General features: G+C 44.5%; 1 protein-coding gene across 2 annotated transcripts; it reads right to left on the reverse strand.

The window, feature by feature from the left end:
• Positions 1 to 2,585: 2,585 nt before the first annotated feature.
• Positions 2,586 to 11,364, reverse strand: clrn1 (clarin 1). 2 transcript variants are annotated; one of them, XM_020470740.2, is made up of 3 exons: positions 10,733 to 11,364; positions 5,119 to 5,202; positions 2,586 to 3,713 (listed from the first exon to the last, which is right to left on the reverse strand). In XM_020470740.2, the coding sequence occupies exons 1-3, from the start codon at positions 10,983 to 10,985 to the stop codon at positions 3,448 to 3,450; spliced, it is 603 nt and encodes a 200-aa protein (XP_020326329.1). In that variant the 5' UTR covers positions 10,986 to 11,364; the 3' UTR covers positions 2,586 to 3,447. The 2 variants fall into 2 exon arrangements, with proteins under 2 accessions (XP_020326329.1, XP_020326328.1); XM_020470739.2 differs by having other exon boundaries at positions 5,119 to 5,298; positions 10,733 to 11,341.
• Positions 11,365 to 22,819: the final 11,455 nt, after the last annotated feature.

The raw sequence follows: 22,819 nt of genomic DNA on the forward strand, positions 1-22,819 counted from the left end.
ACAAAGAAAATACAGGTATAGAAATTTTTGCAAATTTATAAAAAATAAAAAGGAAATATCACATGTATTTAAGACCCTTTACTCAGTACTTTGTTGAAGCACCTTTGGCAGTGATTACAGCCTCAAGTCTTCTTTGGTCTGATGCTACAAGCCTGGCACACCTGTATTTGGGGAGTTTCTTCCATTCTTCTCTACAAATACTCTCAAGCTTTATCAGGTTGGATGGGGAGCGTCACTTCACAACTATTTTCAGGTCTCTCCAGAGATGTTTGCTCGGGTTCAAGTCCAGGCTCTGGCTGTGCCACTCAAGGACAATCAGAGACTTTTCCCGAAGCCACTCCTGCGTTCTCTTGGCTGTGTGCTTAGGGTCGTTGTCCTGTTGAAAGAGGAACCTTTGCCCCAGTCTGCGGTCCTGAGCAGGTTTTCATGAAGGATCTCTCAGTACTTTGTTCCGTTCATGTTTCCTCTCAATCCTGACTAGTCTCCCAATCCCTCCCGCTGAAAAATATCCCCACAGCATGATGCTGCCACCACTATGCTTCACCGTAGGGATGGTGCCAGGTTTCCTCCAGACGTGACGCTTGGTATTCAGGCCAAATAGTTCAATCTTGGGTTCATCAGACCTTTGGCAAACTCCAAGTGTACCACCAGATTTCTGTCATTTGCCTTTGCCTTTGAGTTTGAGTTTATTTTTACAGGGACAGTGCACATTAATCAACATTTCAGTAAAAGTGCCGGTTTTAGCCAACCGGCTAATTTTCAACCGCAGTACCTAGGAGTTTCTTCCGTCTGGCCACTCTACCAAAAATACTGGATTGTTGGAGTGCTGCAGAGATGGTTGTCCTTCTGGAAGTTTCTCCCATCTCCACAGAGGAGCTCTGTCAGAGTGACCATCAGCATCTTGGTCACCTCCCTGACCAATGTCCTTCTCCCCTGATTGCTCAGTTAGGCCCAGCAGCCAGCTCTAGGAAGAGTCTTGGTGGTTCCAAACTTCTTCTGTCTCGGAGCTGTACGGACAATTCCTTCGACCTCATGGCTTGTTTTTTGCTCTGACATGCACTGTTAACTGTGGGACCTTATATGGACAGGTGTGTGCCTTTCCAAATCATGTCCAATCAATTTAATTTACCACCTTACAGTGAAATGCTTACTTACAGGCCCTTAACCAACAATGCAGTTAAGAAAAAGTGTTAAGTAAAGAATTGTCAATGTGCGGGGGTACAGGTTTTTCGAGGTAATAACTACACTACCGTTCAAATGTTTGGGGTCACTTTGAAATGTCCTTGTTTAATTTTTTTTTTTAATTGTCCATTAAAATAACATCAAATTGATCAGAAATACAGTGCAGACATTGTTAATGTTGTAAATTACTATTGTAGATGGAAACGGCTGATTTAATGGAATATCTACATAGGCGTACAGAGGCCCATTATCAGCAACCATCACTCCTGTGTTCCAATGGCACGTTGTGTTAGCCTTTTAAAATGATAAACTTGGATTAGCTAACTGATCATTAGAAAATCCTTTTGCAATTATTTTTGCACAGATTAAAACTGTTGTCCTGATTAAAGAAGCAATAAAACTGGCCTAATTTAGACTAGTTGAGCATCAGCATTTGTAGGTTCGATTACAGGCTCAAAATAGCCAGAAACAAAGACCTTTCTTCTGAAACGCAGTCTATTCTTGTTCTGAGAAATGAAGGTGAGAAATGAGAGAAATTGCCAAGAAACTGAAGATCTCGTACAACGCTGTGTACTACTCCCTTCACAGAACAGCACAAACTGGCCCTAACCAGAATAGAAAGAGAGGGAGGCCTCGATGGACAACTGTGCAAGAGGACAAGTACATTCGTGTCTAGTTTGAGAAACAGAAGCCTCAAAAGTCCTCAACTGGCAGCTTCATTCAATTGTACCAGCAAAACACCAGTCTCAACGTCAACAGTGAAGAGGCGACTCTGGGATGCTGGCTTCTAGGCAGAGTTGCAAAGAAAAAGCCATATCTCAGACTGGCCAATAAAAAGAAAAGATTAAGATGGGAAAAATAACAGACACTGGACCTAGGAACTCTGCTGGTTAAAGAGGAACTCTGCAGGTTAAAATATCAAAACAAACTCAACCAATTATATTATTTTGGGGACAGGTCGAAAAGCATTAAACATTTATGGCAATTTAGCTTGCTATTTTATCATTTTTAGCTAGCTTGCGGTTGCTAGCTAATTTGACCTGGGATATAAACGTTGAGTTGTTATTTTACCTGAAATGGACAAGGTCCTCTTACTCCGACAATTAATCCACACACAAAACGGTCAACCGAATCGTTTCTAGTCATCTTTCCTCCTTCCAGGCCTTTTCTTCTTTGGACTTTATATGCTGATTGGCATCTCAGTTACCACGACGAAAGACCGAACTCAGCTCATCTTTCAATCACCCACGTGGGTATAACCAATGAGGAGATGGCACGTGGGTATCTGCTTCTATAAACCAATGAGGAGATGGGAGATGCAGGACTTGCACTGCGATCGGTGTCACAAATAGAACTGACTTCTATTTTATCCCTTGGCAATGCAGGCATGCGTGAGCAGTGGGTGCAATAATTGAATAACGTATGTTGAAATTTATTTTGCAACGCTCGCGCATGCGAGGTCAGTGTGGTCAGAATGTCAGACTTACACCAACAGAATATAAATCTAGAGCAAATCTAAAAAGCTCTACACATAAAATAAAATGTTGTATTAGGAATGATCATCATTAAAATCATTCAAATTGGCAAATCACATGATTCTGAATACATAATCTAACTAAACAATGAAGCGACCTCTAGGATTTCTAAATATGTAAGTAAAAACCAATATGAAGCACAAGGGATAGAGAAACGGCTCTGTTTAAGTTGTACAGTTGTGGTCTTTCAATACATTTTGGGGGCACTAATGAAAGGCTAAACACACATGGTACCTATTCTGGTCAATCAATCATCACATACTGTTTAACAGTCCCCCTTCATTGATAAAACTTCGGACTGCCAAGGGAGGGACTGCCAATTCTTGGAAAAACCTGATAAAAGGAGTGGAACCAAACAAGTCTCTGCTTTTCTATAGCAGAGTAAAATCCTGGCCTTTAATTGGCCCACCGCCTAACGAGATATCACCAATTAATGACACGATGGAAAGAAAAACAAGACCCCTCCCCTCCAAGATTCAAAACAGCGTCCCTAACAGAGGTGGCCAGGGAGACTTCTCCGGTTGTCGTCTGAAGGACTGACAGCTCGTCATGGGAAGGAGAAAAGAAGTGGCTTAGGACGGTCACATTTTCTTGGACCTTACAACAGCACATGGGCACCAAGGAGCTATGGCCCCAAGTCTCCCATTGAGACATGCCAATAGCCGAGGCTCAGTGTCACTAGAGTGGGGGAGGGGCAGTCAGCGGCCACAAAAACAAACAAAAGCCCTGGTCAGTACATGAGATCTGATGCCCCAGTGTTGACATTCGACTCTTTGGCCTCCTGGAAGGGGAACTGGATCCCGGCCACACGGATCAGTAGGATGTTAAGGCCATGGACGAGGAAGGTGAGGAAGATGAGCCAGAAGGAGTGGTCGAATTGTTCTGTGTGCGTCTTGTACATAAACGTGCCCTCGTTGAAGTTGGCGATCTGGTCAGACAGCCGGTGGAGCTTCACCTCGGAGGCAAACAGAATCATCACCAGGCAGCTGCAGAGGCCTGTTCAGAAGGTCAGGCAGACAGACAGGCACACAATGTTATACTATTACAGTTGACAACACTGGGAGTTCAAATAAGAAGTCAAAGGCATCCAAATGATCAGTTACTGTAAACACGTTCCTATAAGGCAGAATACCTTTTCCCTCCATCACCACATTAAAAGGAAATATGTTAATGCTACAGTAGTTGCAATCACTAAAAGGTTACCAAAACAATTAAGCATAGGTCATTCACTGCAGCGAGAGATTTTAATTAACATGGTGACATCTTTCACATAATCGTAAAAATAGGTTCATTGATTAGATGAATCCAAACTTGCATTCTAGTGTAAACCTGGCAAGCAGTTTTGATTGAATAGGCCCCCTAAGGTAGGGCATCGGTTCCAGATAACTGAGAAATATCCTTTAACTCTGGTGCAGTTTTTCTTAATTTGTGCCATTATTTGGATGGGAGGTCAAGTAGCCCACTGTCTCCTGATGAGATGGTAGGCTACTGGATACTGGTTTTAAAGCTGAAAAAGGCAATAGGGAAGTGGATCCTTTTCTCAATAACGTACAGCCAACCACTCATGACTTGGCTGTTGTGTTTGAATGACTCTGATATGCACTTATAACTAAGTGTTGAAGGACACCTTTGTTGGACCCCAATCATGTTCTCTATAGCAGTGGTTCTCAACCTTTTTTGGTTACTGTACCAGCATGAGTCTTCTCAAGTACCCAGTGTATAGGCCAAGTACCCCCAAGGGTACTAGTACTCCTGGTTGAGAACCACTGCTCTATCGCCCCGTTTATACATAGGGCTAACATGCATTCTGATCTTGTCCACATTCAGATTGGGCCCACATTTTCAGAATTATTGGTCCCTTGCTGTATGCACATTATTTGAGATTTTCTTTCCAAATAATATTTCTTAATTTATTTAAAGACACAATGGACCCACCTTTCAATGATTTTAGAGGGCGGGATAATGATTATTTAAATTGTCTCACTAGATCCGTCTACAATTGTAATATATCCAGACACAATGTGTGCCTGACTACCTTCAGAGGTGGTCAGGAAGAGCTGATACAATCAGATCACAAGGAGTCTTTTAATTGTGTACACCTGTCTAAAAATGTGTCCAACATCAGGAAAAATGCCACGTTAGAACCAATAAACATGGCTCCTGTTTAGCCTACAGCGAGCTATTTATATCTGAAGTTGGAATGCATGTGTGTAATAGAGCTGTTTACCTGTGATGTGAGCAGTGTGTTTTGTGCTTATGTTGCAAAGTATGGGGGCTTGTGCTTAGCCAATGTTCATATGGTAGGCTGCTTGTTCACAACTTAGAAGGTTATTCGGCTACCCTGTGAAGGATACCACTCTAGAAAGAAAAAGGTTAAGATGCTATTTTTGTGTGTGCTTACAACAGACGAAGTTCCAGAGGTAGAGTCCCAGGGCTCCGTGCAGAGTCTCGTAGGGACTACCAAAGGCGTTGTACACAAAGAAGCCTGTGGCCACAGAGGAGAAGAGGATGAGAACTCCGCAGAAGAAGATCACAGTGACATGAAGACTGGCTGGGATGACGTCCACCAAGTTCGGAAAAACTACAAGGAGAGAGACAATATGGAGAGGTGTGGGAATGTTCTACAGTTATTAAACAGTAAATAGTATTTCCCCCCCCCACAACTTTCACATGATGAAACACATGCATGAGTCTCTGTGTTCTATTTGTATAAAGGCAGATGGCGCAAACCATCAGAGAACAAATACTTTTTTGTTCATATAAAAAGCCATCATAATGGTTAGTAAGCCTGCCGGGTCAAGCGAAAAGATAATGTGTGTGTGTGCCAAATCTCATTAGTGAACAGTTGCTGATGATGCATGTGTCATGGTCCAATAAAGATTCAGTCCACTGTGCTTGTGTAGGATTCTTGTTACTGCAACCTCAAAACATGTACTGCTGAGTTATAAGAGATGCCCTCTTATGAATGGCCAATTAACCTAGTTGAAGGCAGTTGGGTTTCCCCTGTAAGGCTAGCCTACATGATTTTGATAAAGGGTTTTCTTTACTCCATTTACATTTCTCCTATCGCTTTGTTTGATTTGAGTTTGTTGTTAGCACTAAATAATGTTCTGCTGACATTCCAAAATGTGTCAACTTCAAATGAATCATCTCCAGCATGTGAAAACGGTGGATTTATAGTCAAAAAGATGAACGCCAGATAAAAATAAAACATTTCTGATTTGAACCAACTATGAGTTGGCAAAGTAAAGTAATGTCAAACACATTTCCACTATCTGTTTTACTAAAAAAACATAGAAATATGCAGTTTTCACATACATTAATGGTGGGGGTAGTGCTGTAGATGATAAATATGAAGTTTAAGGTATTTCTACCACCGAGGGTAGGCTACGTGCGCATTTACACGTGGTCATCAGGGCTCCATGACTGTATGTGTAGCCTAGTCTAGTCTCATTAGAGATGTGACTGTTCAATCAATTTCCCAATACCTTGAACAGAGGTCAATTTTACAGCAGCGTTATACATCTTCGCAGCCTGTAAATCTATTATCATAAAACAGGTTGCTTGGATCTAGGATTCTGATTGGTTGATAGTAGGGAGTTATAGCACAACAATGCCACATCCTCCAGGTAATGCCTGTTAACAGTTCCATTAGATTTATCCCACAGCCCAGCCAGTCAATCTATAAACTTAATCTCCCCTGGAAAAAAAGTGTTTAGACAATATTTCCTCATGCCACTAGGCTAGCATTTGTGACCAGATTCAGGATCGTAGGCATTTGATGCCATTTCCTACACAGTAGGACCATTAGATTTTGTATTTATTTTTCCCAGAAATGCCTTCTTGAACATGTCAACTTTCACATGACTTAATTACAAACTTATATGGGATCTGTAAATATGAATAAAACATTTAAATTACTAGTCTAGTTTAGCCAAGAAGAGAGCACTGAGCTTTTTAGAGAAAAAGAAATGCAGGATCCATGATCGGCTGAAATAATGGAGGGGGATAATAGGGTTTCCACTAGACAGCACAGTGACAAAGTCAAAATGGTCTATAATCTTAAAAATTGGAAAATAATTGCTTTTTGGTATTAGTTTAAGTTTAGGCATAAGGTTAGCAGTGTGGCTAGGTTTAAAATCGTATTTAAAGAACATAAAACCCTGTCCCTTTCTACAATTGATGACTTAACTAGTGACAATCGGATAATAGAGAGACTACTTTCTGGAGGGCAATGCCATGCGGACTCATGCAATAACACGGGAATTCTTAAAGAGATAGGTGGGGCTAAGGCTTAAGCGGATGTGGACAATGCCGAACGGGCATAAACAAAGTTGAGCTCTCCAGTGTGGAAATTATTAAAGTGCATTTTCTCCTACTTGTCTCTGAAGTGGGTTAACAAGTTGATCACATTTCAAAGACGTATAACTTTACAATGTTTCCCCCAACTACCATTTTGAATTCTGTACTTTTATAAAATGTTTGGTTTGGGGGGGGCCTCCCGAGTGGCACAGCAGTCTAAGGAATTGCATCGCAGTGCTAGAGGCATTACTACAGACCCGGGTTCATTCCCGGGCTATGCCACAACCGGCCGTGATGGCACAGTTGGCCCAGCGTCGTCCGGGTTTTGCTGTAGGTGCTTTACTTTGCTAATTGCGCCCTAGTGACTTCTTGTGTTGAAAAGTGTTTCCTTCGACACATTGGTGCTTCTGGGTTAAGCTGGAGGGTGTTAAGGAGCGCAGTTAGGTGGGTCATGTTTCGGAAGACGCATGACTCCAACTTCGCCCCTCCTGATCCCGTTGGGGAGTAAAAAAAAGACATGTTTGGGTTTGTCTAAACTTTTCTGTCTGCCTCTCCGACCTGTGGAACAGTTTTTTTTTTTGCGATTTCCACCGTGCCATGCATATAAACGTGACTAGACGGACAGCTTCTCTGAGCTAGGTAAATTAATTTATCAGGATCATTATAATGGATATAGCCAAATAAACTATATATACAAAGGTATGTGGACACCCCTTCAAATTAGTGGATTCGGCTAGTTTAGCCTCACCCGTTGCTGACAGGTGTATAAAGTCAAACATACAAACTCTATAGATAAACATTGGCAGTAGAATATTCTTACTGAAGAGCTTAGTGACTTTCAACATGGCACCATCATCGGATGCCACCTTTCCAACACGTCAGTTGTCAAATTTCTGCCCTGCTAGAGCTGCCCCGGTCAACTGTAAGTGCTGTTATTGTGAAGTGGAAATGTCTTGGAGCAACAACGGCTCAACCGGAAAGTGGTAGGTCACACAAGCTCAAAGAACGGGACCGTCGAGGTACTGAAGTGCATAAAAAAATTGTCTGTCTTCGGTAGCAACACTCAATACCGAGTTCCGTAAAAAATATAAACAATATAATTAGAGATAAACTGAAAATACCAACATGTGAGGAATACTGTACTTTATTAATGTTTCAATGGAAGCCACCAAAATCATTTACTGATTTAATTAAAAATCCATGTCCTCCAAATCAAGGCGTCACAGTTAATGGCACCCTTAAAGATTGTAAATAAAATCTACCAAACTTAAACCAGGAATTAAATTCTACGTATTTAAGTTTATCTAAGTCTTAAGGAACTACATTGAGCCATTACATCACTTCCTGTTTCACTAGGATATAAAAATGAGGTAACACGCATGCAATATTCCTTTTTATCCAACTCTATGAAGAAAACAAAAGAACTGGCAGTTCAAAAGAGACAGATGGTCGTAGACCTTCATAAATCTGGTAATGGCTACAAGAAGATCCAAACAATTGAGCACTGTCAGGTAAAATATTTAAAAAATCAAAAGATATGGAACAGTTGAAAACCTCACGGGTAGAGGACGCAAATGCATTTTGCCCCCCCCCAGGATAGGGAGGATGTTGAGAGAAGCAAAAAAATCCCCAAGAATCACTGTGAAAGAATTGCAGGCCTTGGTGGTGTCTTGGGGTCACCAGGTTTCAAAAAGCACCATCAGACGCCACCTCCACAACCACAGGCTCTTCGGAAGGGTTGCCAGAAGAAAGCCCTTTCTGACCCCAAGACACAGATGCAAGCGTAATTTAACATAATTTAAATTATGACTGGGAGTAGGTGCTTTGGTCAGATACGGCATCGGCATGTTTGGCGTCGAAACAGAGATGCATACAAGGAGAGGCACCTCATACACATGGTGAAATATGGTGGTGGGTCGGTGATGTTTTGGGGAGGTTTTCATTCCAAAGGTCCAGGGGCACTGGTTACGATGGATGACATAATGAATTCCACCAAGTATCAGGCAATTTTGGCTGACAATCTGGTTGCCTCTGCCAGAAGGCTGGGACCTGGCCATAGGTGGACTTTCCAACAAGACAATGACAAAAAACATACCTCAAGAGCCACACAGAAAAGGTTCAGTGACAACAAAATCAATGTTCTACCATGGCCATCTCAGTCGCAGGACCTCAATCCAATCGAAAACCTGTGGGCTGAGTTGAAGAGGGCAGTTGATGAGCGCAAACCCAAGAATGTGAAGGATCTTGAAAGGGTTCAAAATCCCTCCAAATGTGTTCCTTAACCTTGTCAAGCATTACAGGAAAATACTCCATGCTGTTATCCTTGCCAGAGGTGATTTGCATTAAGTACTAAATGAGGAGTGCCAATAATTATGAAACCTTAATTTTGGTAAAATGTATTAAATAAATGTATGATTTTGGTTGGTTCCATTTAAACATGAACAAAGTACAGTATTTCTCACATGTTGGTATTTTGAGTTTCTCTATAATTATATTGTTTATATATTTTTTAAGTATTTTGTTTCTGCATTACCAGAAACAAAAGTAATTTTGGAGCCCACTGTGTGTGTGTGTGTGTGTATGTATGTATGTAAAGTGCCTTGCGAAAGTATTCGGCCCCCTTGAACTTTGCGACCTTTTGCCACATTTCAGGCTTCAAACATAAAGATATAAAACTGTATTTTTTTGTGAAGAATCAACAACAAGTGGGACACAATCATGAAGTGGAACGACATTTATCGGATATTTCAAACTTTTTTAACAAATCAAAAACTGAAAAATTGGGCGTGCAAAATTATTTAGTAGAACAATAGTTAAAATAAAATAAAAACCTTGAATGAGTAGGTGTGTCCAAACTTTTGACTGGTACTGTATATTCCAGGCCGTGTCAGAGGAAGGCCCAAGAAATGTTCAAAGACTCCAGCCACCCTAGTCATAGACTTCTCTCTGCTACTGCACGGCAAGCGGTACCGGAGCACCAAGTCTAGGTCCAAAGCGCTCCTTAACAGCTTCTACCCCAAGCCATAAGACTCCTGAACAATTAATCAAATGGCCACCTGGACTATTTACATTGACACACGCCCCCCCCCCCCCCCCCTCTGTTTTTTACACTGCTGCTACTTGCTGTTTATTATCTATGCATAAGTAACTTTAACCCTACCTACATGTACAAATTACCTTGACTAACTTGTACCCCCGCACATTTACTCGGTACCAGTGGGTGGGCCTATGCCCTCCCAGGCCCACCCGCGGCTGCGCCCCTGCCCAGTCATGTGAAATCCATAGATTAGGGCATAATGAATTAATTTCAATGGACTGAGTTCCTTATATGAACTGTAACTCAGTAAAATCGTTAATTGTTGACTGTTGTATTTAGATTTTTGTTCAGTATACTTTATTGTAAAGGTGATTTTTTTTACAGTCTATAAGTAGGCTTTATATTGTGCCAATCCTGCCAAGCGAATTAATGCTAAACATCACATTTGATTTAATCAAATAGATCCTTAAGTCACAGGGATAGGACTCAATTAAAACAGGGTGTAGTCTATCTATAGTCATTTGAATTATTAATGGAGTGGGTAACCTCTTGACTCATTGTTATTCACTTTTCATAATAGATGCTCAAATGAGAACATGATGTTTCAACCCAGCAGTAATCTTTAAAACCAGTGTTTCACAAACTTCTCATGCAATTCACATGGACTTCTACTCACATGAAAATCTGAAGGGTCTTCCACCAAGTCCACATTGCTTCACTGTCTGTCCGTGAAAGAGACCATAGTTAACCCTACCGACAAATTTATCAAGCTCTTGTCCTGTGGCATTTACAAGCTGCGCCCCGGTTGTACACAGCATAGTCCCCTGGACCCAAAATTGCGACCCCATCGCGGCCGCAACAATAAGGACGCAACCGAAACTCAACACACCGGCGACAGAGAATATAATTTTCTTTTGACGATTTGGCATGGTGTCAGAAGAGTGTGGGAAAATAATTAGTCTGACCAGTCCATGATGTTCAATTCCTCTCCAGTTGGTAGCAAATTCTTCCTGAGGCAAATAATCCAAAACGAAGACGCTAAATATCTGTGTTAAACTATTATGACATGCCTCATTGAAAAAGCTAAATGTTTATACCGTATTGATGCTGTTCTAACGTGGCCGTTGTGTATTACGTTACATTGATAGTTTTCCCCCTTGCTCATTGTTTCCAAGTAACCAAGGTTTTAAATTCGGGAGACGCTTCTCAAAGACAGCGAGAGGGACGACTTTACCCTCGGTGACCTGTTGTCTGATTGGGTACGAAGCTCATCTGCTGCACTGAACACGTGAGTTTTCTTCTTCTTCCGTGGAGTTTATCGGCGGTTGGCATTTATTGTCATGGTGCATTACTACCACCTACTGTACTGGAGTGAGGGCCAGAGACGGGGAGAAAATAAATCCTACGTGGCAGCACGTTTCCCTTAGTCTCAAATATATATATATATTTTTAATCTAATGACGTTCTAGTCAGTATACTCTTTAAACTCATTTCCTGTATCCCCTTCTCCATCATCCTGGATCTCATCCTCTCTCTTTCCTTCTCATACCATCCACACTGTATCAGTACATGCTCCACTGTCTATTCCCTGGCTAACAATAATCACACTTTCCTGTTGGATGCTTTCCTATCATGTTTAAAGTCTTATTCAACTGTCTGTGGCCCACCCTTAATCATGTAAAATAGCCTCCTCTCTTCTGTCTCTTCCTGTGGTCCTCCCCTCCCGACTTTCTTCTGTACTTGAAATGAATGCCTGCCCTTCACTGTAAGGTCTACACAACAGATGTAGACCTTACAGTGAAATTCTTACAAGCCCTTAACCAACAATGCTTTAAGAAGTTTTAAGAAAAAAAAGTGTTAAGGTAAAAAATAGAAAATAAAAGTAACAAATAATTCAAAAGCAGCAGTAAAATAACAGCAGCGGGTCTATATACAGGGTGTCGACTGGTACAGAGTCAATGTGCGGGGGCACCGGTTAGTCAAGATAATTGAGGTAATATGTACATGTAGGTATCATTAAAGTGACTATGCATATATGATGAACAGAGAGTAGCAGAAGCGTAAAAAGAGGGGTTGGTGGGTGGTGGGACACAATGCAGATAGCCTGGTTAGCCAATGTGCGGGAGCATTGGTTGTTCGGGTCAATTTAGGTAGTATGTACATGAATGTATAGTTAAAGTGACTATGCATATAAGATAAACAGAGAGTAGCCGCAGCGTAAAAGAGAGGTTGGGGGGACACAATGCAAATAGTCCGGGTAACCATTTGGTTACCTGTTCAGGAGTCTTATGGCTTGGGGGTAAAAACTGTTGAGAAGCCTTTTTGTTCTAGACTTGGCACTCCGGTACTGTGGTAGTAGAGAGAACAGTCTATGACTGGGGTGGCTGGGGTCTTTGACCATTTTTAGGGCCTTCCTCTGACACCACCTGGTGTAGAGGTCCTAGATGGCAGGCAGCTTTGCCCCAGTGATGTACTGGGCCGTACGCACTACCCTCTGAAGTGCCTTGCGGTCCGAGGCCGACCAATTGCCGTACCAGGCAGTGATGCAACCGGTCAGGATGCTCTCGATGTTGCAGCTGTAGAACCTTTTGAGGATCTCAGGACCCATGCCAAATCAGTGGATCTGTTGAGGCGGTATACAAGTTGGAGTGGGTCTAGAGTTTCTGGGATAATGGTGTTGAAGTGAGCCATGTCTAGCCTTTCAAAGCACTTCATGGCTACAGAAGTGAGTGCTATAGGTCGGTAGTCATTTAGGTAGGTTACCTTAGTGTTCTTGGGCACAGGGACTATGGTGGTCTGCTTGAAACATGCTAGTATTACAGACTCAGTCTGGGACAGATTGAAAATGTCAGTGAAGACACTTGCCAGTGAATTACACTGCACATGAATTAGAGCAAAAACCTGCTCTCTCTGGCTTCACCTCCTCCACCCACTGCAAGGCCAACAGTATGACCAACAGTTCCGCCGTATTTACAGCCATATACATTCCTGACCACATTCCTGCACTACAAATGCTGACCCAGTACATCCTGTACTTGGATCTTTTGAACCATCTGTGTAAATGGCTACAGCATCCTGATATACAGTATCCATATTTATTTTAAACAAATAAGATGGATCAACACCCTTCCCATATTTCCGTTGTCTCTCCAACACTTTTAGATCAACTACTGGAGGCGAGAGCAGCCATGGTGGATTCACAGGAATAGCTACCATTGGACTTAACTCCCTTCCATACAATCCCATCTTCTTCGCCTGGGTATTACCCACCCACCCAAAGCTTGTGTTCTGTCCTCTCTCATGTTCCCAGCACACCAGTAAAATCCCTTTCCAGGATGAGACACCCCATGTTCCTGTAGGTTGACCCAATAATTAATTGCCAGCTGTTGTCTAGAAATCGGCAATGCCATATCCCCCATCTCCACTTGTAGCGCAGACACTGGGAAGGCCTGAAACGCCCCACTACATATTCTGAGTCCTTGCCCCTGTATTTTTATTTTTTTATTTCACCTTTATTTATTAACCAGGTAAGCTAGTTGAGAATATTTACAACTGTGACCTGGCCAAGATAAAGCAAAGCAGTGCGACAGAAACAACAACACAGAATTACACATGGAATAAACAAGCGTACAGTCAATAACACACTAGAAAAAAAGAAAGTCTATATACAGTGTGTGCAAATGGCATGAGGAGGTAAGGCCATAAATAGGCCATAGTAATAAAGTAATGATGGTGTGTAAGTAGTGATACTGGTGTGCAAAAGAGCAGCAAAGTAAATAAATGGGTATTGTTATCGTGACCAGTGAGCTGAGATAAGGCGTAGCTTTACCTAGCATACACTTGTAGATGACCTGGAGCCAGTGGGTCTGGCGACGAATATGTAGCGAGGGCCAGCCGACTAGAGCATACAGGTCGCAGTGGTGGGTGGTATAAGGTGCTTTAGAAACAAAACGGATGGCACTGTGATAAACTGCATCCAGTTTGCTGAGTAGAGTATTGGAAGCTATTTTGTAGATGACATTGCCGAAGTCGAGGATCGGTAGGACAGTCAGTTTTACTAGGGTAAGTTTGGCGGCGTGAGTGAAGGAGAATTTGTTGCAAAATAGAAAGCCGATTCTAGATTTAACTTTGTATTGGAGATGTTTGATATGAGTCTGGAAGGAGAGTTTACAGTCTAGCCAGACACCTAGGTATTTTTAGTTCTAGGTCAGAATCGTCCAGAGTAGTGATGCTAGTCGGGCGGGTGGGTGCGGGCAGCGAACGGTTGAATAGCATGCATTTGGTTTTGCTAGCGTTTAAGAGCAGTTGGAGGCCACAGAAGGAGTGTTGTATGGCATTGAAGCTCGTTTGGAGGTTAGTTAACACAGTGTCCAAAGAAGGGCCAGATGTATACAGAATGGTGTCGTCAGCATAGAGGTGGTTCAGGGAATCACCCGCAGCAAGAGCGACATCGTTGATATATACAGAGAAAAGAGTCGGCCCGAGAATTGAACCCTGTGGTACCCCCATAGAGACTGCCAGAGGTCCGGACAACAGGCCCTCCGATTTTACACATTGAACTCTGTCTGCGAAGTAGTTGGTGAACCAGGCGAGGCAGTCATTTGAGAAATCAAGGCTATTGAGTCTGCTGATAAGAATACAGTGATTGACAGAGTCGAAAGCCTTGGCCAGGTCGATGAAGATGGCTACACTGTACTGTCTTTTATCGATGGCGGTTATGATATCGTTTAGTACCTTGAGCGTGGCTGAGGTGCACCCAATGACCAGCTCGGAAACCGGATTGCACAGCGGAGAAGGTACTGTGGAATTCGAAATGGTCAGTGATCTGTTTATTAACTTGGCTTTCAAAGACTTTAGAAAGGCAGGGCAGGATGGATATAGGTCTGTAACAGTTTGGGTCTAGAGTGTCACCACCTTTGAAGAGGGGGATGACCGCGGCAGCTTTCCAATCTTTAGGGATCTCGGACGAAACGGAAGAGAGGTTGAACAGACTGGTAATAGGGGTTGCAACAACGAAGGCAGATCATTTTAGAAAGAGAGGGTCCAGATTGTCTAGCCCAGCTGATGTGTACGGGTCCAGGTTTTGCAGCTCTTTCAGAACATCTGCTATCTGAATTTGGGTGAAGGAGAAGCTGGGGAGGCTCGGGCAAGTAGCTGCGAGGGGTGTTGGCTGGGGTTGGAGTAGCCAGGAGGAAAGCATGACCAGCCGTGGAGAAATGCTTATTTACATTTTGGATTATCATGGATTTATCGGTGGTGACCGTGTCGCCTAGCCTCAGTGCAGTGGGCAGCTGGGAGGAGGTGCTCTTGTTCTCCATGGACTTTACAGTGTCCCAAAACTTTTTGGAGTTAGAGCTACAGGATGCAAATTTCTGTTTGAAAAAGCTAGCCTTTGCTTTCCTGACTGATTGCGTGTATTGGTTCCTGACGTCTCTGAAAGTTGCATTTCACGGAGACTCTTTGATGGTATTGCAGTCCGCGACATGATGTTTTTGTGCTGGTCAAGGGCAGTCAGGTCTGTAGTGAACCAAGGGCTATATCTGTTCTTAGTTCTACATTTTTTGAAAGGGGCATGCTTATTTAAGACGGTGAGGAAATAACTTTTAAAGAACCACCAGGCATCCTCGACTGATGGGATGAGGTCAATATCCTTCCAGGATACCTGGGCCAGGTCGATTAGAAAGGCCTGCTCGCAGAAGTGTTTTAGAGAGCGTTTGACAGTGATGAGGGGTGGACGTTTGACCACGGACCCGTAGCGGATGCAGGCAATGAGGCAGTGATCGCTGAGATCCTGATTGAAAACATCAGAGGTGTTTTTGGAGGGCAAGTTGGTCAGGATAATATCGATGAGGGTGCCCATGTTTACGGATTTAGGGTTGTACCTGGTGGTTTCCTTGAAAATATGTGTGAGATTGAGGTCATCTAGCTTAGATTGTAGGACTGATAGGGTGTTAAGCATATCCCAGTTTAGGTCACCTAACAGAACAAACTCTGAAGATAGATGGGGGGCAATCAATTCATATATAGTGTAAAGGGCACAGCTGGGAGCTGAGGGGGGTCTATTACAAGCGGCAACAGTGAGAGACTAATTTCTGGACAGATTCATTTTTAAAATTAGAAGCTCGAACTGTTTGGGCATAGACCTGGAAAGTATGACATAACTTTGCAAGCTATCTCTGCAGTAGATTGCAACTCCTCCCCATTTGGCAGTTCTATCTTTACGGAAAATGTTGTAGTTGGGTATGGAAGTCTCAGAATTTTTGGTGGCCTTCCTAAGAAAGGATTTAGACACGGCAAGGACATCAGGGTTGGCGGAGTGTGCTATAGCAGTGAGTAAAACAAACTTAGGGAGGAGGCTTCTGATGTTAACATTGCATGAAACCAAGGCTTTTTCGAAGTCAGAAGTCAACAAATGAGAGTGCCTGGGGACACGCAGGGACTGGGTTAGCCTCCACATCACCCGAGGAACAGAGGAGGAGTAGGATGAGGGTACGGCTAAAGGCTAGCAAAACTGGTCGTCTAGTGCGTTGGGGTCAGAGAATAAAAGGTGCAGATTTCTGGGCGTGGTAGAATAGATTCAGGGCATAATGTGCAGACAGGGGTATGGTGGGGTGCGGGTACAGTGGAGGTAAGCCCAGGCACTGAGTGATGATAACAGAAATTGCATCTCTGGACACGCTGGTTATACTGGGTGAGGTCACCGCATGTGTGGGAGGTGGGACAAAGGAGGTATCTAAGGCATGTACAGTGGGACTAGGGGCCCCGCAGTAAACCAAGACAATGATAATTATCCTAAACAACAGTATACAAGGCATATTGACATTTGAGAGAGACATAAAGTGAGGCATAAAGCAATCACAAGTGTTGATTGGGAGAGCTAGCTAAGTCAACAATGGGTAAGACAACAACAGCTAATCAGCTAAGACAACAACAACAGGTATAATGGCGATGAATGGGCAGAGAGGGTCGGTTAACTACACACTGGGCCTGAGTTCGGGGCTAGGGCCGACAGATGAACAGAGGTAAACAAAGTGGAGTACCGTGATAAATGAACAGTCCAGCAGGCATCAGCTATGTAGCCAAGTGATCATAGGGTCCAGTGTCACGCTAGCACGCGGGAGAAACAGCGTTTAAAGTTAGCAGTCCGGGGTAAGTAGAATCGTCTGCTCCGTCGTCCGGCAAAGGCCGGTTGATGGCACAGCTACGTCTGTGGACCAGTCGTGGTGGTACGGCGCCATGTCGACGAAGGGACCATGACAAAGGGCGAAAGAGGTATTGTAGTGGTGTTAATTTTATTTGCTAGCCAGGAGATGCGCCTGGCTCAGGGCTAGCTTTGGGGCTGGGTCACTCAGTGGCAGCTAGCTAGCTGTGATGATCAATGGTCAATGGTTTACGGCAGGAATCTGGAATTGTAGACCGAGGCTAGCAGGTATTATCCAGGCTTAAAAAACGGCTGGTTCCTGAGCAGAGGGTAAAGACCGCTAGCAGTGGCTAACAATGGCTAAATAGCTAGTATCTTAGCTAATTAGCTGGCTACCTTCTGATGAAAGTTTTGGCTATAGGGTCTAAAGAAATTGTGGATCCGTGTCACATTGAGTGAGGCGGGTTACCGGAAGGTATATTTATTTAAAAATGGAAAAAGAGATTGAAAAATAAATTGGAATATATACAAAAAATATGAAAAATTTAAAAAGTAAACGAGAGGGACAACAAACCACGTCTGCACTGCTACCCCATCTTGGATTGAATCTAGCCTTTCCAGTGAGGTCCGGGCTGCCGAACCATACGCTATACTGCCATAGTTTATTACAGATCAGATCAATGCAACATAGATGGCCCTCAATGAGGAACTCCCAGCCCCCCACATTTAGCACCTTCTTACACTTTCCCACCACTCTCTCAATGTGTTCTGCCCAGGTCAGCCTAGTGTCAAAGTACACCCCAAGGAATCTGAAGGCCCCCACCTCCAAGTTTCTCCCATATAACCTCAAGCGTACCTCATCTCCCACCTTCCTCCCACCCACTCTGATGTGGCGATACTAGCCCCCTGCTCTCCAGGAAGTAAGTTAGCCTCTCATTCATTCCGTAATCCTACATACATGTTAAAGCTATTGGCTGATAGCTTGTTGGCCTCGTTTGGTCCTCCCCTGGCTTCCAGATTGGTACCACTACTTCCTCCTTCCAGCAGCCTGGTAGTTTCCCCTCCTCCCACACCCAGTTGTACAACACCAATTCCTTATCCAGTGCTTCATCACTAGATGGGCCAATATAACATAGCACACCTCATCTTTCTCAGGGGAAGTTAACCCAGCCTTACCTATTGCCCTTTTCATATCTGCCAAGGTAAATGGTGCATTCAACGCATAATTTACAGTACCAGTCAAAAGTTTGGACACACCTACTCATTCAAGGATTTTTCTTTATTTGCACTATTTTCAAAATTGTAGAATAATAATGAAGACATCAAAACTATGAAATAACACATTATGTGTTGAATTATGTAGTAACCAAAAAAGTGTTAAACAAATCAAAACATATTTTGTATTTGAGATTCTACAAAGCAGCCACCCTTTGCCTTGATGACAGCTTTGCACACTCTTGGCATTCTCTCTACCAGCTTCATTAAATAGTCACATGGAATGCATTTCAATTAACAGTGTGCCTTGTTAAAAGTTAATATGTGGGATTTCTTTCCTTCTTAATGCATTTGAGACAATCAGTTGTGTTATGACATGGTAGAGGTGGTATACAGAAGATAGCCCTATTTGGTAAGAGACCAAGTCCATATTATGGCAAGAACAGATCAAATAAGCAAAGAGAAACGACAGTCCTGTCACACCCTGATATGTTTCACCTGTCTTTGTGCTTGTCTCCACCCCCCACAAGGTGTCTTCCACCTCCCCTCATTATTCCCTTTGTATTTATACCTGCGTTTTCTGTTTGGCTGTTGCCAGTTCGTCTTGTCCCGCCAAGTCAAGTCCTATCGGTGTGTTCCCGTGTTTCCTGTGCTCTAGTTTTTGTTTTTCCCAATTCTGACCTTTCTGCCTGTCCTGACCCTGATCCTGCCTGCCGTCCTGTACCTGCCTGATTCTGATTTGGATTACGACTTTTTGCCTGCCTTGACTTACCTTTTACCTGCCCCGACTATAATAAATTCTGAGACGCGTATTATCCGCCTCCTGTGTCTACATCTGGGTCTTAGCCTGAGCCTTGATAGTAGGAACTAGCCATAACTGACCCAGCAGACTCGGACCTGTTCCGCAACGCTGTCTCCTCCCAAGGAGCCACCATTGGAAGACACAATGAGTTACTGCAAAGCCTTATGGAGGAACTCCATACCCTGGCAGAACGCCATGACCATGCATTCAGTACATTGCTGGAGCAATTCCGCGGATTCCCTACTAGGCAGCAAGCCATAACAGTAATCCTCCAGACTCTCTGCAACCCTGCCACCAGCGGTGCTTCTTCCCAGCCTAGAACCTCGCTTACCTCCTCTGGAGCGCTATGTTAGAGATTCTGGAACCTGCCAGGATTTTCTCTCCCAGTGCTCCCTCATCTTCGAGCTGCAGCCTTCTTCATTCTCCTCGGAAAGCTTGAAGATAGCGTACCTCATAAAGCTGATGTCCGGGAGGGCATTCGCCTGGGCTGCGGCAGTGTGAGAGCAACAGTCCACTGATTGCCTCAGTCTGGAGGAGTTTGTGGCGGAGGTACGAAAGTGTTAGATTATCCGTTGTCTGGGAGCGAGGCTGCTCGTCAGCTGCTCCAACTACATCAAGACTCCCATAGTGTGGCAGGCTATGCAGTGGATTTTCACACGTTGGCAGCCGAGAGTGCCTGGAATCCATAATCCCTTTTCGACATGTTCCTTCACTGATTATCAGAGGAGGTTAAAGACGAGCTCGCAGCCCGGGAGCTTCCCATGGATTTCGACTCCCTCATCGCATTGACCTTAAGGATCGATGGGCGGCTACTGGAACATAGAAGGGACAGGAGGTCTGTTCCAAGTCACACTCGCTTGTCCGCTGCTCCCACCTTGCCTCAGAGGAATCCCGGAAGTTCCCAACGTCCACCTTACCGAGAGAATCCGAGGTCACCCGAGTGCTCACGGGAATCACAGAGGGCAGTCGACTCGCCTCCTACAGAGCCCAAGCTACTGGGAAGGGCTAGATTGTCTCTGGATGAACATTTACGCAGGTTGAGCACCAGGAGCTGTCGGTATTGTGGGACTACAGGACATTATATTTCTTTCTGTGTGCTCATTGACTCTGGGGCCAACGAGAGCTTTAATTAACAACGCTACCTTGGTGTCGGAGCTGGGAATCTCCACTCAACCCCTCTCCATTCCCATGGACATCAGAGCGCTGGATGGGCGCTCTATTGGCAGAGTCACCTGCAATACGGTTCCCATCAACCTGCGAGTATCAGCAAATCACAGTGAGTCTATGCAGTTCCATCTCATAGAATCTCCTAATGTACCTGTGGTTTTGGGGTATTCATGGCTCCAGGAGCACAATCTCCTGATCAACTGGGCTACTGGTTCTATCGTGGGTTGGAGCCCATTCCGCCATGTCCAGTGTCTTAAGTCGGCACAGCCTGACCCGGGACTTCTTCCTGCAGGCTTGGGAGAAGCCTCGGATCTCTCCCTGTCGGTCCAGAAACCAAGACTCTCTCACTGCAGGGAGTGTTCGTCCATCTGCCTCTTCCGCGTGTATGCCTGTGTATCGACTATTGGGGCCTTAATTACATCACGGTTAAAAATCTCCTTGGCTGTCGAACCTCTTCAGGGAGCGACCATCTTCTCAAAATTGGATCTTCGGAACGCCTACCATCTGGTTCGGATACGGGAAGACAGCCTTTAACATGGCTAGTGGGCACTATGAGTACTTTGTCATGTCATTTGGACTGACCAACGCTCCAGGCACTGGTCAACAATGTGCTCTGGGACATGCTGAACCGGTTTGTGTTTGTCTACCTCAACGACGTCCTTGTGTTTTTCTGTTCAGCTCAAGAGCATGTCCAACAGATCCTTCAGCGTCTCCTGGATAACCAGATTTTTATTAAAGCAGACAAGTGTGAATTACATCGCTCCACCATCTCCTTCCTATGATACGTCATTGCTGCAGGACATATACAGATGGATCTAGACAAGGTGAGAGTGGTAGTGGATTGGCCTCAAGCCACATCCATAGTGCAGCTGCAAAATTTCCTGGGATTTGCTAACTTCTACCGCCGCTTCACCCGGGGTTACAGCACCCTGGCTTCCCCCCTCTCAGCACTCACCTCTCCCAAGGTTCTATTCATGTGTTCTCCAGCAGCTGACTGGGCATTCTTGGACCTCAAACATTGATTCACTACAGCCCCCATCTTAATCCATACGGACCAGTTTGTGGTGGAGGTCGACGCCTCAGATGTCAGAGTGGGGGCCACCCTGTCTCAGCGCTCTGACCAGGACCAAAAGCTGCACCCCTGCGCTTTTCTCTCCCATTGTCTTACCCCTGCTGAGAGGAATTAAGATGTGGGAAATCGAGAACTCCTGGCATTGGAGGGGTGGAGGTACTGGTTGGAGGGGGCAGAACATCCAATCTTAGTGTGGACTGTAAGACCCTGTAATATCTCTGTACCGCCAAGCTCCTCAATTCTAGGAAGGCTCGTTCGGCCCTGTTATTCACCCATTTCAATTTCCCTCTCTCCTACCGCCCGGGGTCCAAGAATGTGAAGCCTGACGTACTCTCACGCTGTTACTCCGTCTGACCCCGAGACCATCCTCCCCACCTCCTGTCTAGCAGCTGCACTTGTCTGGGGTATAGAGAGCCTGGTGCCTAAGTCGCAGCGTTCCCGGGGGGGGGGGGGGGGGGGGGGTCCGGCTTACCGGATGTTTGTCCAGGACTCTGCCCGTTCCCAGGTCCTGGAATGGTCACATTCCTCGAGACTGACCTGCCATCCAGGCTCCCGTCGTACCATGTCTTTCATTCGACAACGCTTTTGTTGGCCTTCCGTGGTTCCTGATGTCTCCGCATTAATCACCGCCTGCACTGTGTGTGCATAAAATAAGACTCTGCGTCAAGCTCCGGCTGACCTTCTTCAACCACTCCCTGTTCCTCATCGCCCCTGGTTACATATATCCCTGGACTTTGTTACTGATCTCCCTCCATCAGATGGCAGCACCACGATAATGACGGTGTTGGATAGGTTTTCTAAAGCCACCCGTTTAATTACCCTTCCCAAGTTACCCTCAGCCAAGGAGACAGCTCATGTCATGGTGCAGCACGTCTTCCGGATCCATGGACTTCCAGTCGACATGGTCTCCGATTGTGGTCCTCAGTTCTCATCCCGGTTCTGGAAGGCATTCTGCACCCTTATTGGGTCATCGGCCAGCCTGTCCTCTGGTTTTCACCCCCAGACCTGGAGACGGCTCTTCATTGCTTCGTCTCCCCCAATCCAAGAAACATGAGCAATGGGCATTAGACCGGTGGAAATCTGTTCTTTGGTCTGATGAGTGCAAATTTGAGATTTGTGGTTTCAAACATTGTCTTTTTGAGAAGAATTCTAGGTGAACAGATCTCCACGTGTGTGGTTCCCACCATGAAGCATGGAGGAGGAGATGTGATGGTGTGGGGGTGCTTTGCTGGTGACACGGTCAGTGATTTATTTAGAATTCTAGGCACACTTAACCAGCATGTATACCAAAGCATTCTGCAGTGATACGCCATCCCATCTGGTTTGCGCTTAGTGGGACTATCATTTGTTTTTCAACAGGACAATG

This window comes from Oncorhynchus kisutch, linkage group LG19 (assembly GCF_002021735.2).
Source record: "Oncorhynchus kisutch isolate 150728-3 linkage group LG19, Okis_V2, whole genome shotgun sequence".
NCBI lineage: Eukaryota > Metazoa > Chordata > Actinopteri > Salmoniformes > Salmonidae > Oncorhynchus > Oncorhynchus kisutch.